This window comes from Mustela putorius, unplaced genomic scaffold (assembly GCF_011764305.1).
Source record: "Mustela putorius furo isolate JIRA1106 unplaced genomic scaffold, ASM1176430v1.1 tig00000589_pilon_pilon_pilon, whole genome shotgun sequence".
In the NCBI taxonomy this organism is placed as follows: Eukaryota; Metazoa; Chordata; class Mammalia; order Carnivora; family Mustelidae; genus Mustela; species Mustela putorius.
Window position 1 is genome coordinate 2495245 of NW_025421425.1, and position 21368 is coordinate 2516612.

The 21368-nt window shown below is 39.7% G+C and overlaps 1 protein-coding gene across 4 annotated transcripts in view; it reads left to right on the forward strand.

Annotated features, from left to right (window-relative positions):
- The window catches only part of MARCHF6 (membrane associated ring-CH-type finger 6), an 83407-nt gene that overhangs the window by 30443 nt on the left and 31596 nt on the right, over positions 1 to 21368 (forward strand). For all 4 annotated transcript variants that reach the window (XM_045082015.1, XM_045082017.1, XM_013060770.2 and 1 more), the window contains exons 5-12: positions 5341 to 5413; positions 9614 to 9782; positions 12138 to 12327; positions 13941 to 14002; positions 14551 to 14583; positions 15721 to 15772; positions 20041 to 20099; positions 21279 to 21359. In XM_045082015.1, the coding sequence (XP_044937950.1) occupies positions 5341 to 5413; positions 9614 to 9782; positions 12138 to 12327; positions 13941 to 14002; positions 14551 to 14583; positions 15721 to 15772; positions 20041 to 20099; positions 21279 to 21359 (719 nt within the window). The remainder of the gene's footprint in view (positions 1 to 5340; positions 5414 to 9613; positions 9783 to 12137; positions 12328 to 13940; positions 14003 to 14550; positions 14584 to 15720; positions 15773 to 20040; positions 20100 to 21278; positions 21360 to 21368) is intronic.

The window sequence follows — 21368 nt, forward strand, 5'->3', positions numbered from 1 at the left end:
TTAATATCCTTGAGTCCCTTTAAAATAAAATAAATTGATTATTTATGAAGATGCAAATCTTTGGGGATATGTTGAATAGCAGAATAGGTATTGTTGAAAAGTGAAGAGGTAAACTAGGAGATTGAGCAAGGGGTTCTCTTGGATATAACTCAGAGACAAGAAGTTGCAAGTGTGAGGAGGAAAAAACCGGGAGGTGAAGGCTGCATCCAGTTGTTTCAGCACCTGTCTAGGAAGTACTTTCACAAAGTGAAGGATCATGGACATGAGGAAGTGACAGGCATCTTTTTGATTGAAAGAGAGAGAGCTCACCATGATGAAGGACGGCGCCTCACAAACCTAGACAAATTCTAAAGTTTTCCAGGACTGAATAAAATGGTAAATGTTCTACTTGCACATTATCCTACAAAGTAAAAATCACATTGGTGTCAGACTTAAAATCAGCAGCTCTGAATGCTAGAGGACAGCAAAAACTTTAGACTTTGACGTTTCTGAATCTGAAATCTACCCATAAATTATCCTCAGATAGAGGGACAAAATAAAGACATGCCAGTAGATGCAAGGGCATGAAAAGTTTGCCACCTCAAACCATTTATGAAAAAGAAAGCTGTTTGAGAATATACTTTCCCAAAATAAATGAGGAATCAGAGAGAAAGGCATGAACTGCAAAGAAAGAGAGACAGGTGCTTCCCCCAGCTAACTAGTAGTTGTTTTAATCTAAAATGACTGGTAATTTTTAGGTAGTTGCCTGGAACTAAAATTGGGAGAACTGAGGAGAGGGTAGAAATGAGAGCTTTTCAAGTTGCTTATCTTATTTGTGAGGAGACTGTAGATGCTCTAGACAGAGATAGGAAAACACCGTGTGACTCTGCATTAAAAATTATGGGGTAATCAACTAGAGTTCAGAACTAGACCCACATCTGCATCATCACCTGATTCATAACAAAGGTGCCACTGCTGTTCAGTGGAGGAAGGACGATCCTTTCTTTTTCTTTTTTTTTTTTTTTTTTTTTAAGATTATTTATTTATTTGACAGAGAGAGAGAGAGAGATCACAAGTAGGCAGAGAGGCAGGCAGAGAGAGAGAGGAGGAAGCAGGCTCCCTGCTGAGCAGAGAGCCCGATGCGGGGCTCGATCCCAGGACCCTGAGATCATGACTTGAGCCGAAGGCAGCCGCTTAACCCACTGAGCCACCCAGGCGCCCAGGACGATCCTTTCAGTAAATGGTGTAGTGTCAGCTGGGTGGATGGCCGTACGAAGGAAAACAAATCATGTCATTATCTCACACCTGACACAAAAATTAATTTGAGATGGATCGTAAGCCTGAATATGATTTTTTTTTAAAGAATTAGTACTCTTTTATTTTTTATATAGAAATTTTTAGGATTTTGGGGCACCTGGGTGGCTCAGTGGGTTAAAGCTTCTGTCTTCAGTTCAGGTCGTGATCCCTGGAGTCCTGGGATCGAGCCCCGCATTGGGCTCTCTGCTTAGCGGGGAGCCTGCTTCCTCCTCTCTCTCTGCCTGCCACTCTGCCTACTTGTGATCTCTCTCTGTGTCAAATAAATAAATAAAATCTTAAAAAATTTTTTTTTAGGATTTTATTTATTTATTTGACAGAGACACAGCGAGAGAGGGAACACAAGCAGGAGGAGGAGAGGGAGAAGCAGCACCCCATTGAGCAGGGAGCCCTATGTGGGGCTCGATCCCAGGACCCCGGGATCATGACCTGAGCTGAAGGCAGAAGCTTCACAGACCAAGCCACCCAGGCACCCCCTCAATGTAAATGTTAAAACCAAAAGATTTCTAAAAATATGGGAGAATGAGGTACCTGGATGGCTCAGTCAGTTAAGCTTCTGTTTCTTGATTTTTGGCTCAGGTCATGATCTTAGGGTTGTGGTATTGAGCCCTGCATCAGGCTCCAGCTCAGCACACCCTATTTGCTTGAAATGCTTTCTCTCCCTCTCTTTCTGCCCCTCCCCTTATTCATGCACATGCTCTTTCTCTGAATAAATAAATAAGATCTTTTTTTTTTTTTTTTTTTTTAGATTTTTATTTAATTGAGTGAGACAAAGGAGATAGTGAGAGAGAGTACGAGCAGGAAGGAGACAGAGAAGCAGGCTCCCCACTGAGCAGGGAGCCTGATCTGGGCCTTGATCCCAGGACTCTGCAGTCATGACCTGAGCCAAAGGCAGACGCTTAACCAACCAAGGCACCTAGGCATGCAAAATAAATAAAATTTTCAAAAAAAAAAAAATATATATATATATATGTATACTTGTATGTATATATATAACCATAAAAGAAAATACTGAATAAATTGGACTTAATTAAAATTAAGAACTTTTATTCATGCTTTGGTACCTTTAAGAGAGAAAGGCAAGCCCCCCTGAGTGAGAGAAGATATTTGCAATACATACATCAAACGAAGGACCTGTATCTAGACTATGTAGGGAACTCCTAAAAATCAGTAAGGAAAAAGTAAACAACCCAAATAAAAAGACAAAAGTTTTGAATAGGTGTTTCTGGAAATATCTAAATAGCCAGTAACACAAAAAGCTGCTCAGCCTCATTAGTCATGAGGGAAATGCACAAGAAGGTACTGCTACATACTCAGCAGAATGACTAAAATTAAAAAACAAGACAATACCAAATGTTTCTTAGGATGTGGAGCATTTGGAATATGCTAACATTGATGGTGGGAGTATATATGCTATAACTCCTTCGGAAAACTGGCAGTATCTACCAGTGGTAAATATTATCAACACCTTATGATTCAACAGTTCCGTTTCTAGGAATATAGCTGATGGAAACCAGAGCATTGTGTCTGCTAGAAGATGTTTAAGGATGACCACAGCGGCTTTGCTACTAGTAGTTAAAGACTGGAATCAACCGAATACCTGTCAGCAATAGGAGAGCAGGTGCATCATGGTTTTTCGGTATAGCGGAGTAGTACTTAGTGAGAAAAGAGCTCATTATCGGGACATAGAATAACGTGGATGAGTTTTACTCCGAGAGAAAGGAACAGGCACAGAAGAGTATAGATTGTGTATGATTGCATTTATATGAAATTTTGAAGTAGGCCAAATTGATTTGTGGTGATAGAGATTGAATGGCGGCGGTTACCTTTTTGCTGGAGATACTGACTAGGAAGGGGGTTGAGGAGCCTTCCAGAAAACTAGAAATGCTGAATATCTTGATCTAGGTGGCAGTGTCCTGGATATGTTCACATACAAAAATTCACCCAGACATACACTTAAGATTCATATAAATTTTACCTTAATAAAAAGTAACAAAACTTAAAGCTAAGTGCCGGAAGAAAAGAAATGGGATTATGAGTTTTTGTCTTGAGAAGTCAGAGTATGAAACAGTAAATATTTGGAAAGTCCATCAAAAGTCCGGAAAGACAGGGTTGGAGGGTAGAGGAAGGGATGTAAGAGAGGAAAGGGTAAGGCTCACGTTCTGTGATCATAAGAGTTTACACAGTTGTGTACAGAGGAACGTGGTTTACTATGAGAACTAAGTACAGAGCAGCCCAGGTTCATACTACAGAGATGTTAGCAAATGCTGGCAGAACACAGGAACAGTGATCATCAGCCAGATGTATACAAGATGAAAAACTTTAAATGGAGCAGAGCATTATATTTCATATTAGTAAAGGGCATAGTCATAAGAAAGTAAAACTAAAGAACTTTTATGCATCAGAGTACGGGACTTCGAAATATATAAAGCATTCACTGTCAGATGGAAGACTAACACCTCTCCAAAGTCACAGCAAATAATCAAAAGTTAAGTAGAGGGGCGCCTGGGTGGCTCAGTGGGTTGGGCCACTGCCTTCGGCTCGGGTCATGATCTCAGGGTCCTGGGATCGAGTCCTGCATCAGGCTCTCTGCTTAGCGGGGAGCCTGCTTCCTCCCCTCTCTCTCTGCCTGCCTCTCTGCCTACTTGTGATCTCTCTCTGTCAAATAAATAAATGAAATCTAAAAAAAAAAAAAAGTTAAGTAGAGACTCAGAGGATGTAAGTAAATGCAGTTAACAAGCTAGCTCTCTGTTCTGACTTGTTTACATGCGCTTATACACAGACTTGTAATTAAAATTTACGTTCTAGGGCGCCTGGGTGGCTCAGTGGGTTGAGCCGCTGCCTTCGGCTCAGGTCATGATCTCAGGGTCCTGGGATCGAGTCCCGCATCGGGCTCTCTGCTCAGCAGGGAGCCTGCTTCCCTTCCTCTCTCTCTACCTGCCTCTCCATCTACTTGTGATTTCTCTCTGTCAAATAAATAAATAAAATCTTTAAAAAAAAAAAAATAAAATTTACGTTCTATCACAAAATATGTAGTCTGTAGCTTTTTAAAGTTAGTAGTGTACCCTGGTATCTTCTGTATGAGAACGTGTTGAGCTACTGTACTATTTTTTTTTTTTACCTTATATTTTTAATGGATGCACAGCACTCTGTAGGAAGGAGGCCTGTAATTTCTGAATCCATTTTCTGATTTACAGACATTTGGTTTGTTGTTTGTTTTACTTTGTTACAGGCACACTTGCCTTGACTATTTTATAAACATAAGTAATTTCTATTATAGAAGTTTTTTCCTACCTTTTCATTTTGATTTGACTTTTTGAAAACAGCCATTGAAGTCACTGAAAATTTCTGATACTAAGCTATAGGGGATGCTTAAACTAATATACAAGTTTTGGTTAGAAAGAAAATCAGCTGTTTCCTCTTGGGCCCTATTTCTGTTCTTGCCTTTCTAAGGATGAGGGGATGGCTGTGCATTCACCCATGCTTTATCTTTTTTCCCCTTCATGGCCAAATTTAAGAATCTTTCTTTGAGGACACTTGAATCTGTGTTTTTAAAAAAATGGTTGTTAGTTTGCCATTCATGTTATTGGACCATTATTCTTCTGAAAGGTCCTCTTAATTTCAAATTGTGTAATCCCAGAACTGAAACCCCTTATTTTCAAGAGCAGACTCAATGAATTTTAGAGTTCTTGGTTAAAAAAAATTCTCCATATTGTAATTTAAAGATCTTTACTTTTTTTTTTTTTTTAAGATTTTATTTGATAGAGATCACAAATAGAGAGGCAGGCAGAGAGAGAGGAGGAAGCAAGCTCCCTGCTGAGCAGAGAGCCAGATGCATGCGGGGCTCTATCCCAGGACCCTGAGACCATGACCTGAGGCAAAGGCGGAGGCTTAACCCGATGAGCCAGCCAGGTGCCCCAGGGTTTTCTTTCAATGTAGTATTTTAGGACAGTCTTGCGAAGACTAAATATTTTTAGGGGCTTACACTTCACCTGTTTAGTTCATGATGTATGTCGTAACCGAATGCTGTCTTGCCCTTCTTGGCAGGCCGTATCTACAAGTGCTTGTTTACTGGCTCCGTGAGCTCACTACTGACACTGCCACTGGACATGCTGTCCACGTGAGTACTTGTGAAGCTGGAAAGCTGCACAGAAGAGCTAGTGCTGGGTTTTCCTGTATGCTTTTATTTGTTAAAATTTGAAAAGTCCTTTTGTTTCAAGGACAAAGAGTAATTTATGTTTCTTACTCTGACAGTTACAGCTACAGTAGGAGTAGTTGACATATGTACGTGTTTGTTCTAAAACATACCTGTTTTAAAGACTATTTTGTATGGCGGGACGATATGTTAAACAGGCAGCCATGCAGTGTGAGATCTGTGCTATCATGTTCATGTGCCGAGAGTTCATTTAAACATGTATTTTTTTTAACAGCATAGTCCTTTGAATTCAAATTTAGTTTTTAAATGTTTCTTGTGATTATTAGAATATGGGCTAAAAACTTGTTCACTGCCATTAAGCATTGTTAACTGTTTTCTTGGGAAAGATGTGTTTTTATTACAATGTCAGAATTAGAAATGCCGTAAATGATTAACTGTATCAAGATCATTAAATATTAAGCCTGCCAATGGTTGCACCTGTATTTGCTAAATCTTTTTTTACCCAGCTGACCTTAGGTTTCTGATTGCTGTGTCAGTCAAGACAGAACAATACAAAACCATCCCATGGAACAGAAGTATTCTGTTCCATTAAAATAAGCCACAAGGCAAAAGAAGAGAGCAGGAGGGCATACTATATTTCTGATAGAAAAGGAAATAAGGAGTTATTTTAAGTCTCTTGCATCTGCACCATTATTTTTAATCATGTTTCTAAATATTTAGAAATATTAATCATGTTTCTAAATATTTAGAAACATTAGATGTGTCTGTGACTTGGTTTTTCTGCTTGCTGGTAATACATTTTTGGGACAGGTCAGGTATTTCATTTATGTCTGTCTTCAGGAGCGTAGGGAATAATAGATAAAAGGTTTTCACCTTGAACTTATTTACGTTAGAATTATTTTTTGTTTTCATTAATAAAGAGCAGCTTTGATAAAGTAATGTTTAGAGTAGACAGGGGCCTCGAAAGAGGGTGCTCTTAGCTGTGGCCATGACAAAAAAGAGAAGCAGTAATTTAACACATTTGAAAGTTTGGAGCTAGTGTAAGAAGATAACCCTTTATGTAAGAATACAGGCCTTTTGTGAAGTGACCCAGTGGAAACAAATAGGATGGCATTCCCATTTCCAGACATCAGGTTTTTATCTCAGCCATCCAGAACATGGTCTCAGTATAGAAGTGTAAGAAGTTTGTCTTGAATGGCTCAGCTGCCATTCATTATGTCTTTGGTATATGACATCGTTCACCTCTGGCTGGCATTTAGGAATCATGTACATCACAGAGATGCGTATTGGAAGTAGTGAGAGAAGTCCGATAAAAGCAAAGGTGACTGCTAAGAATGGTGGACGTTTTATTTTAATATGTATAAGCTAATAAAAGAACCATTTCAGGGGCGCCTGGGTAGCTCAGTTGGTTGGACGACTGCTTTCAGCTCAGGGCATGATCCTGGAGTCCCGGGATCGAGTTCCGCATCAGGCTCCCAGCTCCATGGGGAGTCTGCTTCTCCCTCTAACCTTCTCCTTGTTCATGCTCTCTCTCACTGTCTCTCTCTCAAATAAATAAATAAAATCTTCCAAAAAAAAGAACCATTTCACATAGGGTGTTCTTGTTCTGTTTAGTTCAGGCCAAAATTTTCTAAACCACGGTAGTTAACGAGTGTGTATGGTAGCAGCCAGTCAGTATCTCAGTTGTTTAGAAAAGGAGACTTGAATTCCAATCTTTGCAGTTTAATGAAGCAGAAATGCATTATTTTTCTAATGATTTCTGTTTTAATTGGCTATGTTAACATTTACCAACGCCTAAATATGAAAAACAGGTGCTTTTGGAAGGCATGTCAGTGAAATGTGAGACAAACAGGTGTAGTATCCTGCTTCCCTACTCTCTTTACTACTTGTCGGTGCAGCTGTTACCCTCTGGTTGTTGGGCAGATGTGATCACTTAGGCGATAGAATGAGGTAGTTGGTTGTAATAGAAGGAACCCTAGCATTTGAACATGGTTTCTGTATCTGCAGGTTATTTGGTGACTGGGCAAATCATTGGCCCTTTCTGAACCCGTTTCCTCCTCTGTAAAGTGAGGAAGATCATGCCTCAGGGCTTTGAGTGGGCTGTTTAAAGATTAAATTCACATATATGCATAAAGACTATATATGAATTTTGAGTATTAGGTTAATGTATAGCAGAATTTTCACTAAAGCTCAGAGCTGTTGCTTGTCTTACGTTGGCAGGCTTCCCCTCTGTTTCTAACCTGATTGGTTAGTGCCACCAGAACTGCCTTCAGGAGACTGCTGGTCGGCACAAGAGGAACACCAGAGGCATGGCTGGGGATAGTCAAAAGAAATTATAAACGTGGTTTGGTTTTGTAATCCCATGCTGCATTTTACAGTTTGAAGACTTGAGCCAGTTTTCCTGAAAACTAAAGTCGTTTAAAAAACTACTTTAAAAGTACTTTAAAAGTAGTTTAAAAATCTAAGTAGCCCCCCCCCCAAAAAAAACCTAAGTAGTTTAACTAAACTACTTTTTTTAATGAGCAGTGTTTCATTTTCTCTGTAGTATTAATTTTATTTATGAAATTTTACTTTAAATTTTCTTAATATTATAGTAGCTGCTTACATATCCTGTAGCTCAGTTCTTTAGATCATCTCTAGGCACAACATATCAATTAATTTTGCTTCAGAGCATACTGTCCCCAAAACTTACTGGCTTAAAACAGCAGTAATTTTATTGGCTCATAATTCAGGGGTCAGCAGTTTGGGCTGGGCTCAGCTGATGAGTTCATCTGTTGGGCTTTCCTCAGGTACTCAGGTATTTCACTGTAGTTGGGTGGTCTGAGATGGCTCCAGCTGTGCGCCTGGGTTCTCTTCCATGTGCCCTCTCATCTCTCGGAGAGCCAGCAGGGCTTCTCTACGTGTGCTCGCAGGGCAGCATTCCAGAAGGGTGACAGTTGAAGTTCACCAGCTCTCTTCTAGTCTCTAAACTCAGGCTGCCTCACGTTGGTCCAGGCAAGTCACAGAACCAGTCCAGATTCTAGGTGTGAGGGAAAAGAACTCTACAAAGGGCTTGTCACTGTTTAAAATGGTCATCAAACAATTGTTATTGCTGGTGATGAGTACGGAGTAGAAATAGTGGGTATTTAGTCTGAGGTTAACAAAGTTTTAATAATCTGGAGGGTTTCTTAGCATGGGAATCGTTAGATTCCTCTTTTGATTAGGATACATTTCAGGTCATATCTGTAGGCCACATTAATGCATTATGTTTGGAACCAGTGGGCTGAGGTCTTTCAAATGGACCCCTCTCAGATTTTCCATGGTGGAAGAAGTCCTTCTATTACGATAAAGGATTTTCTGAAGGCCACTAAGATTCTTGAGTTATCCTTGAATTATTCTGAAATCAGACATAGACTAGAGAATGACAAGCCCCTTCCTTCCTCCTTGAGAGGAAAAGAACATGAGGTCTTTGGTGTTAGAATACTACAAGTATCATAATATAATTTGTCTATCTGAATTTGTTGAGGAGCTAATAACATACTTACGATATATTTGCAGTTAGCATAAAAATTTAATCTGCTTTCCAAGTGATACCTAAAGTATATTACAGACTTCTGTCTTGCACATTGCATCCTGAGTATCTCTCAGCTTGCTTGCTTTACATTGTCATTAGGCCTTTCTGGAGGTTCTTCTTTTCTGACTTGCTGATTATTTGTGTGAGTTATCAGCTAACCAAGTTTATTAAACTTGTGTGTAAAATAAGGATAAGGAAATTCTTAGGGTGAGTTGGACAGTCATTCACCTTTCATAAATTACATACATACTTGGCCTTGGTCAGTGTTTGGTTGCTTTTGGGTTTTGCCTTTTGCCTGACTGTTTCTAAGCCACGTTCAAAGAATGGCTGGGTAGCTAATTTCTATGTAGTTCTGATGTTATTCTTGACTTATTAAAATACAAATACATATAATACAATATATAAATAAATATATTTGGCCAGCTTATAAGATAGATAGAATTTCTCCTATCTCAGAAATGATTCTGAGAAACTGATTTTTACCCAGAAAATTATGACTCGTTTTCTGTCTCTTCTTTCTGACATTTTAGTTTAAGATGAAATGTTGTTACCTTTGGTTTCTTAATTTTAAGCATTCTTTGGAGTAATTCTATATAATTTTTTTTTAATAGGGACAATTTATTGGCGGATTGTTTGCAGGGTTGTTTTGTGGTGACATGCACGCTGTGCGCATTCATCAGCCTTGTGTGGCTGCGAGAGCAGATCGTCCACGGGGGCGCCCCGATTTGGTTGGAACATGCTGCCCCGCCCTTCAACGCAGCGGGGCACCACCAAAATGAGGTAACCCCTCCATCCCTGAACTGGTTCTGTTTGTGTAGTTCTGTTTGTGTTCTGTCTTGCGCCCCTTTGCAAAGCATGATAGTGAAAGGTTTGGGAGAAGATTAAGGAAGAAGGCACTTCTACTTTGCTTCTTAATTTTGGAGCGAGATCGGGAGCAGTGTTGGGGTGTACTGAAGTACTCTTTCAGGCCCTTTGCCAGATTGACTGCTTCGTGCCGGCCTGTAAGCGAACATAGAGACTCCCCGGTCTCTTTATACCGACATGCTGTGGGCCGCTGAGGAGGTGCCCTGCTTTCTGGGCTCATCCGTTTCTTCTTATGCAAAATGCCTTGTGTTTGCTGCTCCCAGTAGCAACGGTACTAAAAGTAGAGTCATTGGAACTCTTACACAATCTGATGCAGTTTCACTTTTTCTTTATGAGAGATGCATGCTTAATGTTAGATGCAGGAGCATTTGCTAGATGTGTTAAGAGAAAGAGGATTAGATAAATGACTTTTAGTGTCTTGCTTGCTGAGAAATTATTGGGCTGAAAATGTTAAGATTTAGCTATGTACAAAAACTATGCTTTGTAAAATTTTATTACCAAAAAATGACTCTAAGATACTTAAGATGATAATTAACAACTTAATTTTTTCATTTAAGGACCTTTTGCTGTATCAGTGTGTAGTTCGATTTCCATCAGATTCTGCCATACTTTTTTCTTTACAGGGTTGAGTGTAACTTCTTAGCACATCACACATACGAGAAATGAGACTAGAAAGAAGAGACACTTCTTACCTAGTATTAATACTTTTATCATTGTATCTCATATTTTGAAATACTTAATGTTGCTCTTTCAGAATCTTCATTGACTCCAGGGCATTCAGTGTTTTCCTTAACTATGTCTTTGCATTAGGTAGGTAGCCAGACTCCGTAAAAGCCTGAGGAACTGACAGAGTCCATACGGCCAGGTTTACCTACTAAGCAGCAATTAGAAATTGTTTCCTTAAGTGTTTAACTGATAACAGAGAATTAAGTTACAGATCTGTATGGGTATAAACAAATAGGTATGTAGGTGAATATGTCTTTATCCCTGAGGCAGTTGGTAAAGGCAGGAGATGCCTTCTAAAGAAGGATTATGGGCCAGAGTTGGTCGTGGGGTTTGAGTCTCATTATGAGCTGGCCCCCATCCCTGTGGCCCCTGCCCTCCAATGTGGCACATGTGCTAGAGTCTGAGTTCTGTTTCCCCAAAGTTAAAGAATGGAGACTGAACAGTACCAAAGACACAAAGAAACAGAGAAGCCCAGAGTGATCAAATAAGGTCACCACCAAGTGAGATGATGGCTGAGAAGCCAGAGGTCATGCTAAGAATGGTTGTTCAGGTCCAGGTTCCACGAGAGCTTCCTGGGGTTCCACCAGATAGCCTTGATGAAGACTATGTTGAAGAACTTGAGAGCATTCCATGAAGGAATCCTCCTAACCCTGTAGTCATAGGTTGCAGCTGAGCCCAGGGATGTCCTCAGACCTTTTCAGGAGCTTGCTGTACAGTGGCTGAGACCTAGTGTTCACGGAGAGGAGCAGATTGTGGAGATGCTGGTACAGAAGTAATTCTGGGTTGTCTTGCCTGAGCAGTGACGTCAGCTTGGGGTCAGAATCACCGGCTGAATCTTATTGCTCCCTTCTTGCTTAACCTACTTTTGGTGAAAAGTAACCAAAGTTCTCTTTGTTGCAAGATCCAACTGTGGTCATGGGAAATCTGAACCTTGGGTTTCTTTGAGTTTGTCCTTGACTAGTTGTAATAAGATTAAGTCAGAACTTCTATCTGAGCCTTTTTTTTGGCTGAGGCAGCTCTAGTTCCAGAAGCTGAACTCCAGAAGGAGTTCCTCTGCCCTGTTGTTAAGATAGACAGCCTGCTGCTTGTTTTTACTCTGTTGAATGCCTTGTTTTTTGCACTTTGTGACCTGTTTTAATGTATTGTTTATGTATCCAGAGAGGTAGTGGCTTTAACTTTCTGAATTCTTGATTTTTGCTCTGCTGGCATGAGTAGAAACTTCTGTAACTCTACCAGTAACTGGTTTGGGATGTGCCTGAAGTGTTAAAGTTAGCCAGATTTGTTGACCCATTTTCTGTAATACTTTGTAAAATCCCTAAATTATACTGAATGAATATATACACTGTGAAGTGAGTTTATCTTCTCATATGCCGAGTAGATCCAAAAATCAGATACTTGTAGAAAAGATAACTTTGAGAAGTGTTTTTTTTAATAGTTTGTGTTTATTTGCTAGTTTTATTATTTTTTAACGGGAAGAGTGCGATTTGGAAATAGAACAGAATTGAGACAAGTTAGCTACATTTCTGGGCTCTTCTATCATTTTAGGCTCCAGCAGGAGGAAATGGTGCTGAAAATGTTGCCCCTGACCAGCCTGCTAACCCACCAGCTGAGAACGCGGTGGTGGGAGAAAACCCCGATGCCCAGGATGATCAGGCGGAAGAGGAGGAGGAGGACAACGAGGAGGAAGATGACGCGGGTGGGGAGGATGCGGCCGATGCCAACAACGGGGCTCAGGGTAATGGCTGCTGGCCCGCGCTTACCCTTCCTTCGTGACCATGAGTCCCTGTACAGCTGTCCTTGAGAAGGACTGGAGAGTTCAAAATATTATGGGTTTGGAGTTCTATTTCTAACCTGTTTTTACTTTATTTTGCAGATGTGCATTTATGGATATACATATGTGTAAATTTTTGTGTGTGTGAAGTAGGGCGCATTTTGTGGTGTTTATTTTTTAAAAGGTTTTATTGATGTGGTTGAGAGAAAGTGAGAGGACGCGAACAGAGGAGGGGAGGCCGAGGGAGGAGGAGAAGCGGGCTCCTCGCCGGGCGGGGTGCTGGACGTGGGGCTCGAGCCCGGGACCCCGGGGGGCGGCCTGAGCTGAAGGCAGATGCTTCACTGACTGGGCCACCCAGGCACCCCACATTTTGTATTTTAATATCCTGCTCAACAGGACTTTTATAGGGTGGATAGGAAGAAGTTATTTGTAAGTTGTACTGGACTTGAATATTTTTAAAGGAATTTGGTACAGATTTCTATATTTCCTTTCGTTTCTCTTGAAAAGCACAACTTTTAATATCAAAGAATTCTTGAAGTGTACGCTGCAGGTCAGATGTCATTATGAAAACCATTTTCTCATTTTCTAGCAGTCTAACTCCAGAACGCAAAAGCCGACCCAGGACTGTGCCCGCCAGTCAGCTGGCAGTAGCTCACCCCCTCTGCTTGTCTCCTCCTGCCCCAGACTTTTCCTCTCCAGCACTGCCCTGTCTCCGTCCACTGGAGATCGCTGGTGGCTGAGGGTCTCCTGGGTGCCAGGCACTCAAACAGATTCCTGCCTTCATGGAGCTCCTGGTCTAGTGAGGAAGCAGGAGTGCCCAAGGGCACAAACACCTCGTTACACGTTGTGATAAGTGTGCAGTTGCTCTGAGGATGCTGTTGGGAGAGTCTGTTTTAAACAAGATTCTCCAGGTAGCTCAGAGTAGGTGATACTTGAGGTGAGCCTGAAGGATCAGAACAAGCAAGTTGTGTGCTGGGAGCAAGGGGCCTTTGTAAGGAGCCGAGAATCTATGATCAGATGCTCCAAGAAGGCAGCCTGCTGCCACTGGTGTGGCCATCCTTTCCTTCTCTCCGTCTAACGCAGGAGCTCCCGATTGCGTAGTTCTGTCTTCCACTTGTGGTCCACAGAGCGCTCCCAGTGCTCTCCTGCTTTTAAAATCCGATCGTGGTTACACGTGTTACACTAAAGAAACAAAATCCACCTTTAACCTCCACCCCCTACCACCCATGAGCTGATCCCTGTCTGCCTTTCATACTTCATCTTCTACCTTTCCCTCCCCACCCCCAGAGAATTCTTGTTCCTTGGCTTCCTTGTTTTTCTTAAAATTGCCAGATTTGTTCCTGACTCAGAGCAGTTAAGTTCCCGCTTTCACATAACCCTATTTGTTTCCTTTCTGGCACTTAACCACATTATGTGTGTTGTTGTATTTATGTATTTGGGTTCTTATTACCTAACAAGCAAAGAATGTAGTTCAGCTTCTCATCAGCAGCTTACAAAACACCAAATTAAAAGCGTATGTTTTATTACTTATGGTTCAGGTTCCATCGGTAATCTTTCAACTACAATTCTTTTTCCAGATGACATGAACTGGAATGCTTTGGAGTGGGACCGAGCTGCAGAAGAGCTTACGTGGGAAAGAGTAAGATTCTTTCTATCATGCATTCTGGTGTTTTAACCTTAAACTATGTGTTGAAGTTCGACATGTCTAGATGCATACACCAGTTTCATAGCTACATTCAGTGGAAGCTGTAGGAGAACTTTAGTTTCTAGAAAAAAGTGATGTGTTGTGAAAATATTAAAAATATTATAATGTTGATTATTTTTCTATTTTCTGGCCTTTAATACAAACAAATTGTGGACTTCTGTAAAATGAAGTAACAATTTAAATTGAAATATTCTGATAGTGCAGTTGGTATACCATGAAATCTTGTCTGGCTCCTTATCCATTGTGAAAATTAAACCCATAATAGAACTGTTTTTACTTTATAATCATATGATTTGGAGTAAAAGGTGGCCCAAGTATAAAATTCTAATAAACAAGTTTTTTACTCTTTGAAAATGATATGCTGTATTGGAAAGTAGTGGGTAAGGATCATGTTTAAATATAATTAAAAGTGAGCCTTTTTTCTAAATAGAATGAAAAATCCTGTTGCATCTTGAACTTGTGCATATTGTTATTTATTTCAGATGCTAGGACTTGATGGATCTCTAGTTTTTCTAGTAAGTAAAGCTAATATTTTTAAATAGAGTTTTGACTTATGTATCTTAATGATTTAGTGATTTCAAATTTATAGTATGTCCACACTTTTTATAGTAAGGATCAGCATACCCTTTGAATTTTGATTACTGAAGAAAGTCTGTTTTGTGTATTGAAAATACTGGCAAAGAACAAATGTAATAGTATTTAAAAAGGTCATTATTAAGTATTGATTTGTAAAAAAGAAAATGAAATACAGATTTAATTAGTAGTTAAGAACTTGATCTTCTTTTAACCTTGCAGTGTTTAATGCTTTGTAGTGCTCACAATGAGACCCAGTTTCATGTTAGGTTTCTACTGTTAACCAAACCTCACCTGTCTTTACCTTATTAGCAAAGAGTACAAACTCAAAGGGGAGGAATAATTCTGTAAAGAACCTGTTTTTTAGGAGAAGCGATGCTGTTGTTTCCAGGTTCTGTATTATAAAATGACTTGGGATTTTTAAGTGGCTTTGGGTGTCGCGATAACTTAGCTACTGGTCGAAGAACCCCCCGCTGACTGAAACAGTGACATAAGGTCACAGTCGTCTTGGAGGTGATAATACATAACTGGGGGTGGTGGTGGTGGAGTAGAGACCGAGCGAGAATGAGTCTTCTAAGACTTCTACTGAGAAAACCAGGGTGCCATAGGCAGAAAAGGGACCAAGGAAGAGAAGTGACCTTGCAGAAGCCGTGAGAACAAAATGGACACTGGAAAGAAGCACTGTGTGGTTTATATTGATGTGGAATTCTAGAATTAATGCAATTTTCAAATTTTCCTCCATTAAGATTTTTTTTTCCCTCCTCCATTTGGAATTTTTCAGCATCATTTGATTTAAATGAAATCTGGCTGTTATTTCTGAGAATCTGTGTAGTTTGTAGTGGCATACTAATTTCTGAAGAGGAAATGTTTATGGATTGATTTTTTTTTCTTGCATGTAACATTATGAACTTGAATTTTACTAGGTTTAGTTTTATGAGCTATCTAATGAAAAATGAGAAGTTGCATGTAATGAAATCACAACATTATTGAGTGACGATTTCAGTCTTAACTAAGTGGAGTAGTCCAGTTAGACATGGAAGAAGAATTGAATATATTTTATTAATGCTCTTTTCCTTTAGGAACATGTCTTCTGGGTGGTGTCTCTAAACACATTGTTCATTCTTGTTTTTGGTAAGTGGTGTTTATGATGCTGTTATTTATGGTAGTATGATAGAAATTCAGTTTTTTTTTTATTTTTTTTTTATTTTTTTTTTTAAAGATTTTATTTATTTATTTGACAGACAGAGATCACAAGTAGGCAGAGAGGCAGGCAGAGAGAGAGGAAGGGAAGCAGGCTCCCTGCTGAGCAGAGAGCCCGATGCGGGGCTCGATCTCAGGACCCTGAGATCATGACCTGAGCCGAAGGCAGAGGCCTTAACCCTCTGAGCCACCCAGGCGCCCCAGAAATTCAGTTTTTAAGGAGCCTTGTTACAGGTTTTGTTTTTGTTCTGAAACACTGGAATATGTGAAATGGTTGCAGATAGTCATCCTGTATAGGAAGGCCCCAGGTACACAGATATACATTTCTTTCCCAAGAACATTGACTACAGTTACTTACCATCTCTGCTTCTTTTGGGCATCTCCATCTCTTTTTATAGGAATTGACTTTTTAGGGGTGTCTGAGTGGCTTAGCTGGTTGGGGGTCTGCCTTCGGCCCAGGTCATGATTCCGGGATCTTCGGACAGAGCCCCTGCCTGGGGGGCTTCCCTGCTCAGTGGGGAGTCTGCTTCTCCCTCTCCCTCTGCCACTCCCCCTGCTTGTGCTCTCTCTCTCTCTCAAATAAATAAAATCTTAAAAAAAAGTTTATCTTAGACTGACTTGAGATTATGAGCATCCTTTCCCTGGAACTAATTTTGTGCTGATTATCTGTGTGCTTTTCCCTTTGGCAGAAGATCTTGTTTCTTCTCTCAGAATCTTGACCAAGGCTTTAACAGAGACCCTGTCTTGGGAGCTGTCACTAGGGATAGATACAAGCATGAACCTTTCCAAAGTGTGAAATCCCTGTAGAACCAAATTCCAGTAAACTCAGAGTCACTTCCAAACACTTTTCCCAATTGTGGCTGTGAGGATTCTTGTGACCACACAGGAATCCCTGATGTTGGGACTAATCAGGGAAAGGAAGAGAGGGGTGGCAGGTTTTTCCGCTTTGAGAAAGATAAAAGAAACTGAATCGAGCAAAACAATGCTTTAGAATTCAGTTTCTGCATCTCTCAAGGGAAAGAAAGTGGAAGTGTGATAGAATCAGGCTCTTGTTAGATTGTACTATGAATCAGTGTCTCTTAGAGACACTTCAGTCTACAGATAGCTCTGTAGGAATGAACTTTGATAAATTCCTTTTTTATGCATATGAGTTAACCCTCTTTCCTGCTGAGGAAGAGACATAAAGATTTTCCAGGGTTTTTCCACTGGATTCCAAGTTACTTGCTTCGGTTTGGGGACCACATTGTGCCTTAAAAAGCAGTTGTTTTCGATAGGAAACCATGTAGTCAAAAACTGAATTATGTAAATGAGAATAAGACAAAAAAATTAATTTCTGAATATTATAAAAGAACAAAATAAATTTGCAGGTATCTTGTTTAAACAAAATTATCTTGAAAAAGTTCCATTGATTCTCAATTTTTAGTAGCTATTTAAGATGGTGCAAGTTAATAGGAAACTCTTCCCTTTTGCGTAGGGGGTAGAAACAAAAATGCAGATTATTCTGCCTACTTTTTCATTATGTAAAATAATTGGTTAATATAGAGTGTGCATCTGTTTTTGATTCTTGACCAGATTTTGAGAGGAAAAAATGATCTGTAGATTTAGTCTTTGTTCTTGAAAGAAAAGCTTAATGCTAAATTAATGTTTGGAGGAAAAAGTCACCTTTAACAGGTGAATTGTAGTGGGGCACCTGGCTGGCTCAGTCAGAGGATCATGTGACTGTTGATCTTGGGGTTATGAGTTCAAGCCCCACGTTGGGTGTAGAGATTATTTATTTATTTATTTATTTAAAGATTTTATTTATTTGTCAGAGACAGAGGGAGAGAGAGTGCACGAGCACAGGCAGACAGAGAGGCAGGCAGAGGCAGAGGGAGAAGCAGGCTCCCTGCCGAGCAAGGAGCTCGATGTGGGACTCGATCCCAGGACCCTGGGATCATGACCTGAGCCGAAGGCAGCTGCTTAACCAACTGAGCCACCCAGGCGTCCCAAGGTGTAGAGATTATTAAAAAAAAAAAAAAGGGAAAAAACCCCACATGAATAATAGAAAAGATAGCTAACATTTATGTAAAGCACATCACATCTTAAGTAAATTTTTTTCCTAATCCAACCTTCTAAACTTATATACTATGAAGAAATAATCTTCGTAAATCTGTATTATACTTAGGATTTTTTGAAATGAACCAAGTTGTTTTCCTCTTTTTAGGAGTATATTTTCCCTTAAAGGTGAATGGTCATTGGGATTAAGCACACTCCTGTTTATTTCCTGCTTGGGTTGCTGTGTTAGAATTTTCCACTTGCATTTTTGGAGTCTTGTGGTCATGTACTTTGCAGAATTATAAACTTAAAATGTAGCTATCTCCTAATAGAAGGGAATGTTACTGAGATAGTGACCTTAATTTCAGGATACTTAATCTCATGGTTGCTGTGTAATGGAATAGAAATGGGTTGTTAAAAATTGGTGCTCAGTTTAATATTTCCCTATGTAAATAGAGTTGGAACTTGAAAATTTGCCTTTCCTGGAGGCCAATTTGAGTCATCCTCAGAGTTGGGTGAGACAACAAAATAGGAAAATTCTGCAATAGTTTTTTCTTACTCATTAAGAATTTCTTGTGCTTTATAGTACACATAATATATTAGTAAAATGTGTGTATGATTTATAAATTTCAATATGTTGGGAATACTTGTTCAGAAAAATTTGTACCCATGGAATACTTGATTAAAAAGGTTTGCTGGTCAGATCCCTATGGATTCACTCTGACTTTTGTCTTAATGTTTGAGTCCCCCTCCCTGCTTTACTTATAATCTATGCTGTTCAATTAATTTTGCCATAAGGAAAACACAAATTTTATTTTAAAAAAGTAAAATTTTATTAACATAACACAAAGACTTGAAGAAAAGAGACTATAAAAATATTTACTACGGGCACCTGGGTGGCTCAGTGGTTAAGCCGCTGCCTTCGGATCAGGTCATGATCTCAGGGTCCTGGGATCGAGTCCTGCATCGGGCTCTCTGCTCAGCAGGGAGCCTGCTTCCCTCTCTCTCTCTCTGCCTGCCTCTCTGTCTGCTGTGATCTCTCTCTGTCAAATAAATAAACAAAATCTTTAAAAAAAAATATTTACTATGAAAATGTTAAGGATATTTTTTTCATTTAACTGTAGTAGTATTATTACACCATACTAAATTAGCAGAATTTAGTGTTTCCTAACAACTCTTCATATTAAAAATTCCTAGATGATCTCAAATGTCATTTTTACAGTTGGTTTGTTTGAATGAGGATCCAGATCTGCACGTTACTTTGGGTTAAGTTGAAGTTCCTTTTGATCTAGAATAGTCTTCTCTTTGCTCCCTTCATCTACTCCTACCCTGTTTTGCCATTAATTTGTTGACGTGACAAGTTAGCTGTCTCTCTTGCCTTCTACATTTGTCTGAATTGCTTCCGGTATGATGTCCACTACCTCGCTCTTTTGTCTCCATATTTCCTTTAAACTGGAGGGTCTAAGTAACATCTTAGTTACCCTGAACCTGTTTGTTCAGAAGCAGTGAGACAGGTATGCAATCCTTTACCCCAGTTACCAGTTTTTAGGGTAAACAATTGATGTGCTATTTCCAGGGGTGAAGAAAGTGTTATTCCTTATGTTTTCTTTTTTCCCTTTGTGTTTTTTGTTTTTGGCTTTCCCCTTTTTGAGTATTATGAACTCATGGATTTTTTTTTTTTTAAGATTTTTTTTTTTTTTAAATTTATTTGACTGACAGATCACAAGTAGGCAGAGAGAGAAGCAGGCTCCCCGGCAAGCAGAGAGCCCGATATGGGGCTTGATCCCAGGACACTGAGATCATGACCTGACCGGAAGGCAGAGACTTAACCCACTGAGCCACCCAGGCGCCCCGAACTCATGGATTTTTAAAGCATTCTGTGTGTTTCCATCCGTTTTGGTCATTCTTTGAGGCTCATATCATTCTTTCCTTGGCCAGTAAGACCCTCTTCATGATGGTTCCAGTCCTTTTGTCATGAACGTATTAGACCTTGATATCTTTGTTCTCTGGTTATAGAGAATGTCCTAGGCAGTGCATTTTTTGGCCCCAGATCTGGAATCTTCCATTTCTCCAAAAAGCCCTGGTTTCTTTTACTGTGGATTGGTACTAGGAGTGTTCGTTGTTTTGATTTTGAAGTTTTCATTTAATTTTTCTCCCCCTTTTAGCATTTTGCCCTTACCACATTGGTCATTTCTCCCTTGTTGGTTTGGGATTTGAAGAACACGTGAGTATAATACTTTTATGAACTTACTTTCATTACTTGCCTTCAAACTTGATATTTGTTGAGTAAATGATAGTGTCGTAAAGACTTATGTCATCTCTCAGTTTGCCTTATACAAAGCAATAGTTACCCAACATGAACTCATTCTTCTTTTTTCAAACTGACAGTCACTCAAAACATAGAAGGTCATGTTGCCAGCTAAGAAAAATGAGTTCTGAATCCGATGGTACACTGCCTTCCTGTTGGGCAGGCCAAAGGCATGCTACTGGCAAGTTCTCTTATAGGCTGATTTTTGACCCATTCCATTAACTTGCTCCCTTTTCTCCCTTTCCCATAGTGATTTAGAAAAGTAATAGTATATCAGTCAAGTTTTAAAAAAAAAAAAGTCTGTTTTGGAATGATGGGCTACAGTGTTTTCTAACGAATTTAATTTTGACATTTTGTTCTTGTTTTTATATAGATAAATATTTGAATGGTCAAGCCTACAACTGTTTTACAGGGTCTCCAGAAAGAACTAGTTTTTAAGGAAATCTGACATTTCTGGAATGTTCTGTTCAGTTTGTGTACGTAAATCCTGAAAGATCACATTCTGAAGTGTTCTGAAAGAGCAGAGATGTGTTCCAGTATTTAATGTAGCTCTCAGTTTTCATTGAACCCAAGAACTTGGAAATTTCAGATTCATGCTTTGATAAATTTGAATTTCCAAATTATCAGCCCTTGCTATCAGAAATTTAGGAACCTAAAAGATTTGTCACTGTCCAAATTTGTACTTTTTGTAAGCTGAAAATGGAATGGATTTGGAGAACAAGGAAAACTTAAAAGTCATTCCTGGGGTAGGAGGTGGGGTGGCTGAGACTTACCTGGCAGGTGGGCTGCCGGGACGGTGTGCTGCTGCTTTCATTGCTCAGCCTGCAGTCCCCCGCAGGATGGAGCAGGTGCAGATTAGTGTAGTGCAGCTTTTGTTTTCGTAAAATTTAAATCACTCGATTTTGCCTGCTTGAGTAGATTGCTAACAGTGGGAGAATCTGGTTTGCAGAGATGTCGTTCAAAGGAACTTCATAATTGTCTAGTTGTAAGTTGCTGGGACAGTTCACTTTGAGTCTGCTCGGATTGTTAAATACATTGTTAAGCTGGGAGGGAGGCCGTATGGTAAAATTAAATTCTATTTATTTTTATTTCTAGGTCCAAGCATCTCATTTTGAAGGTCTAATCACAACCATTGTTGGGTATATACTTTTAGCAATAACACTGATAATTTGCCACGTATCCTTT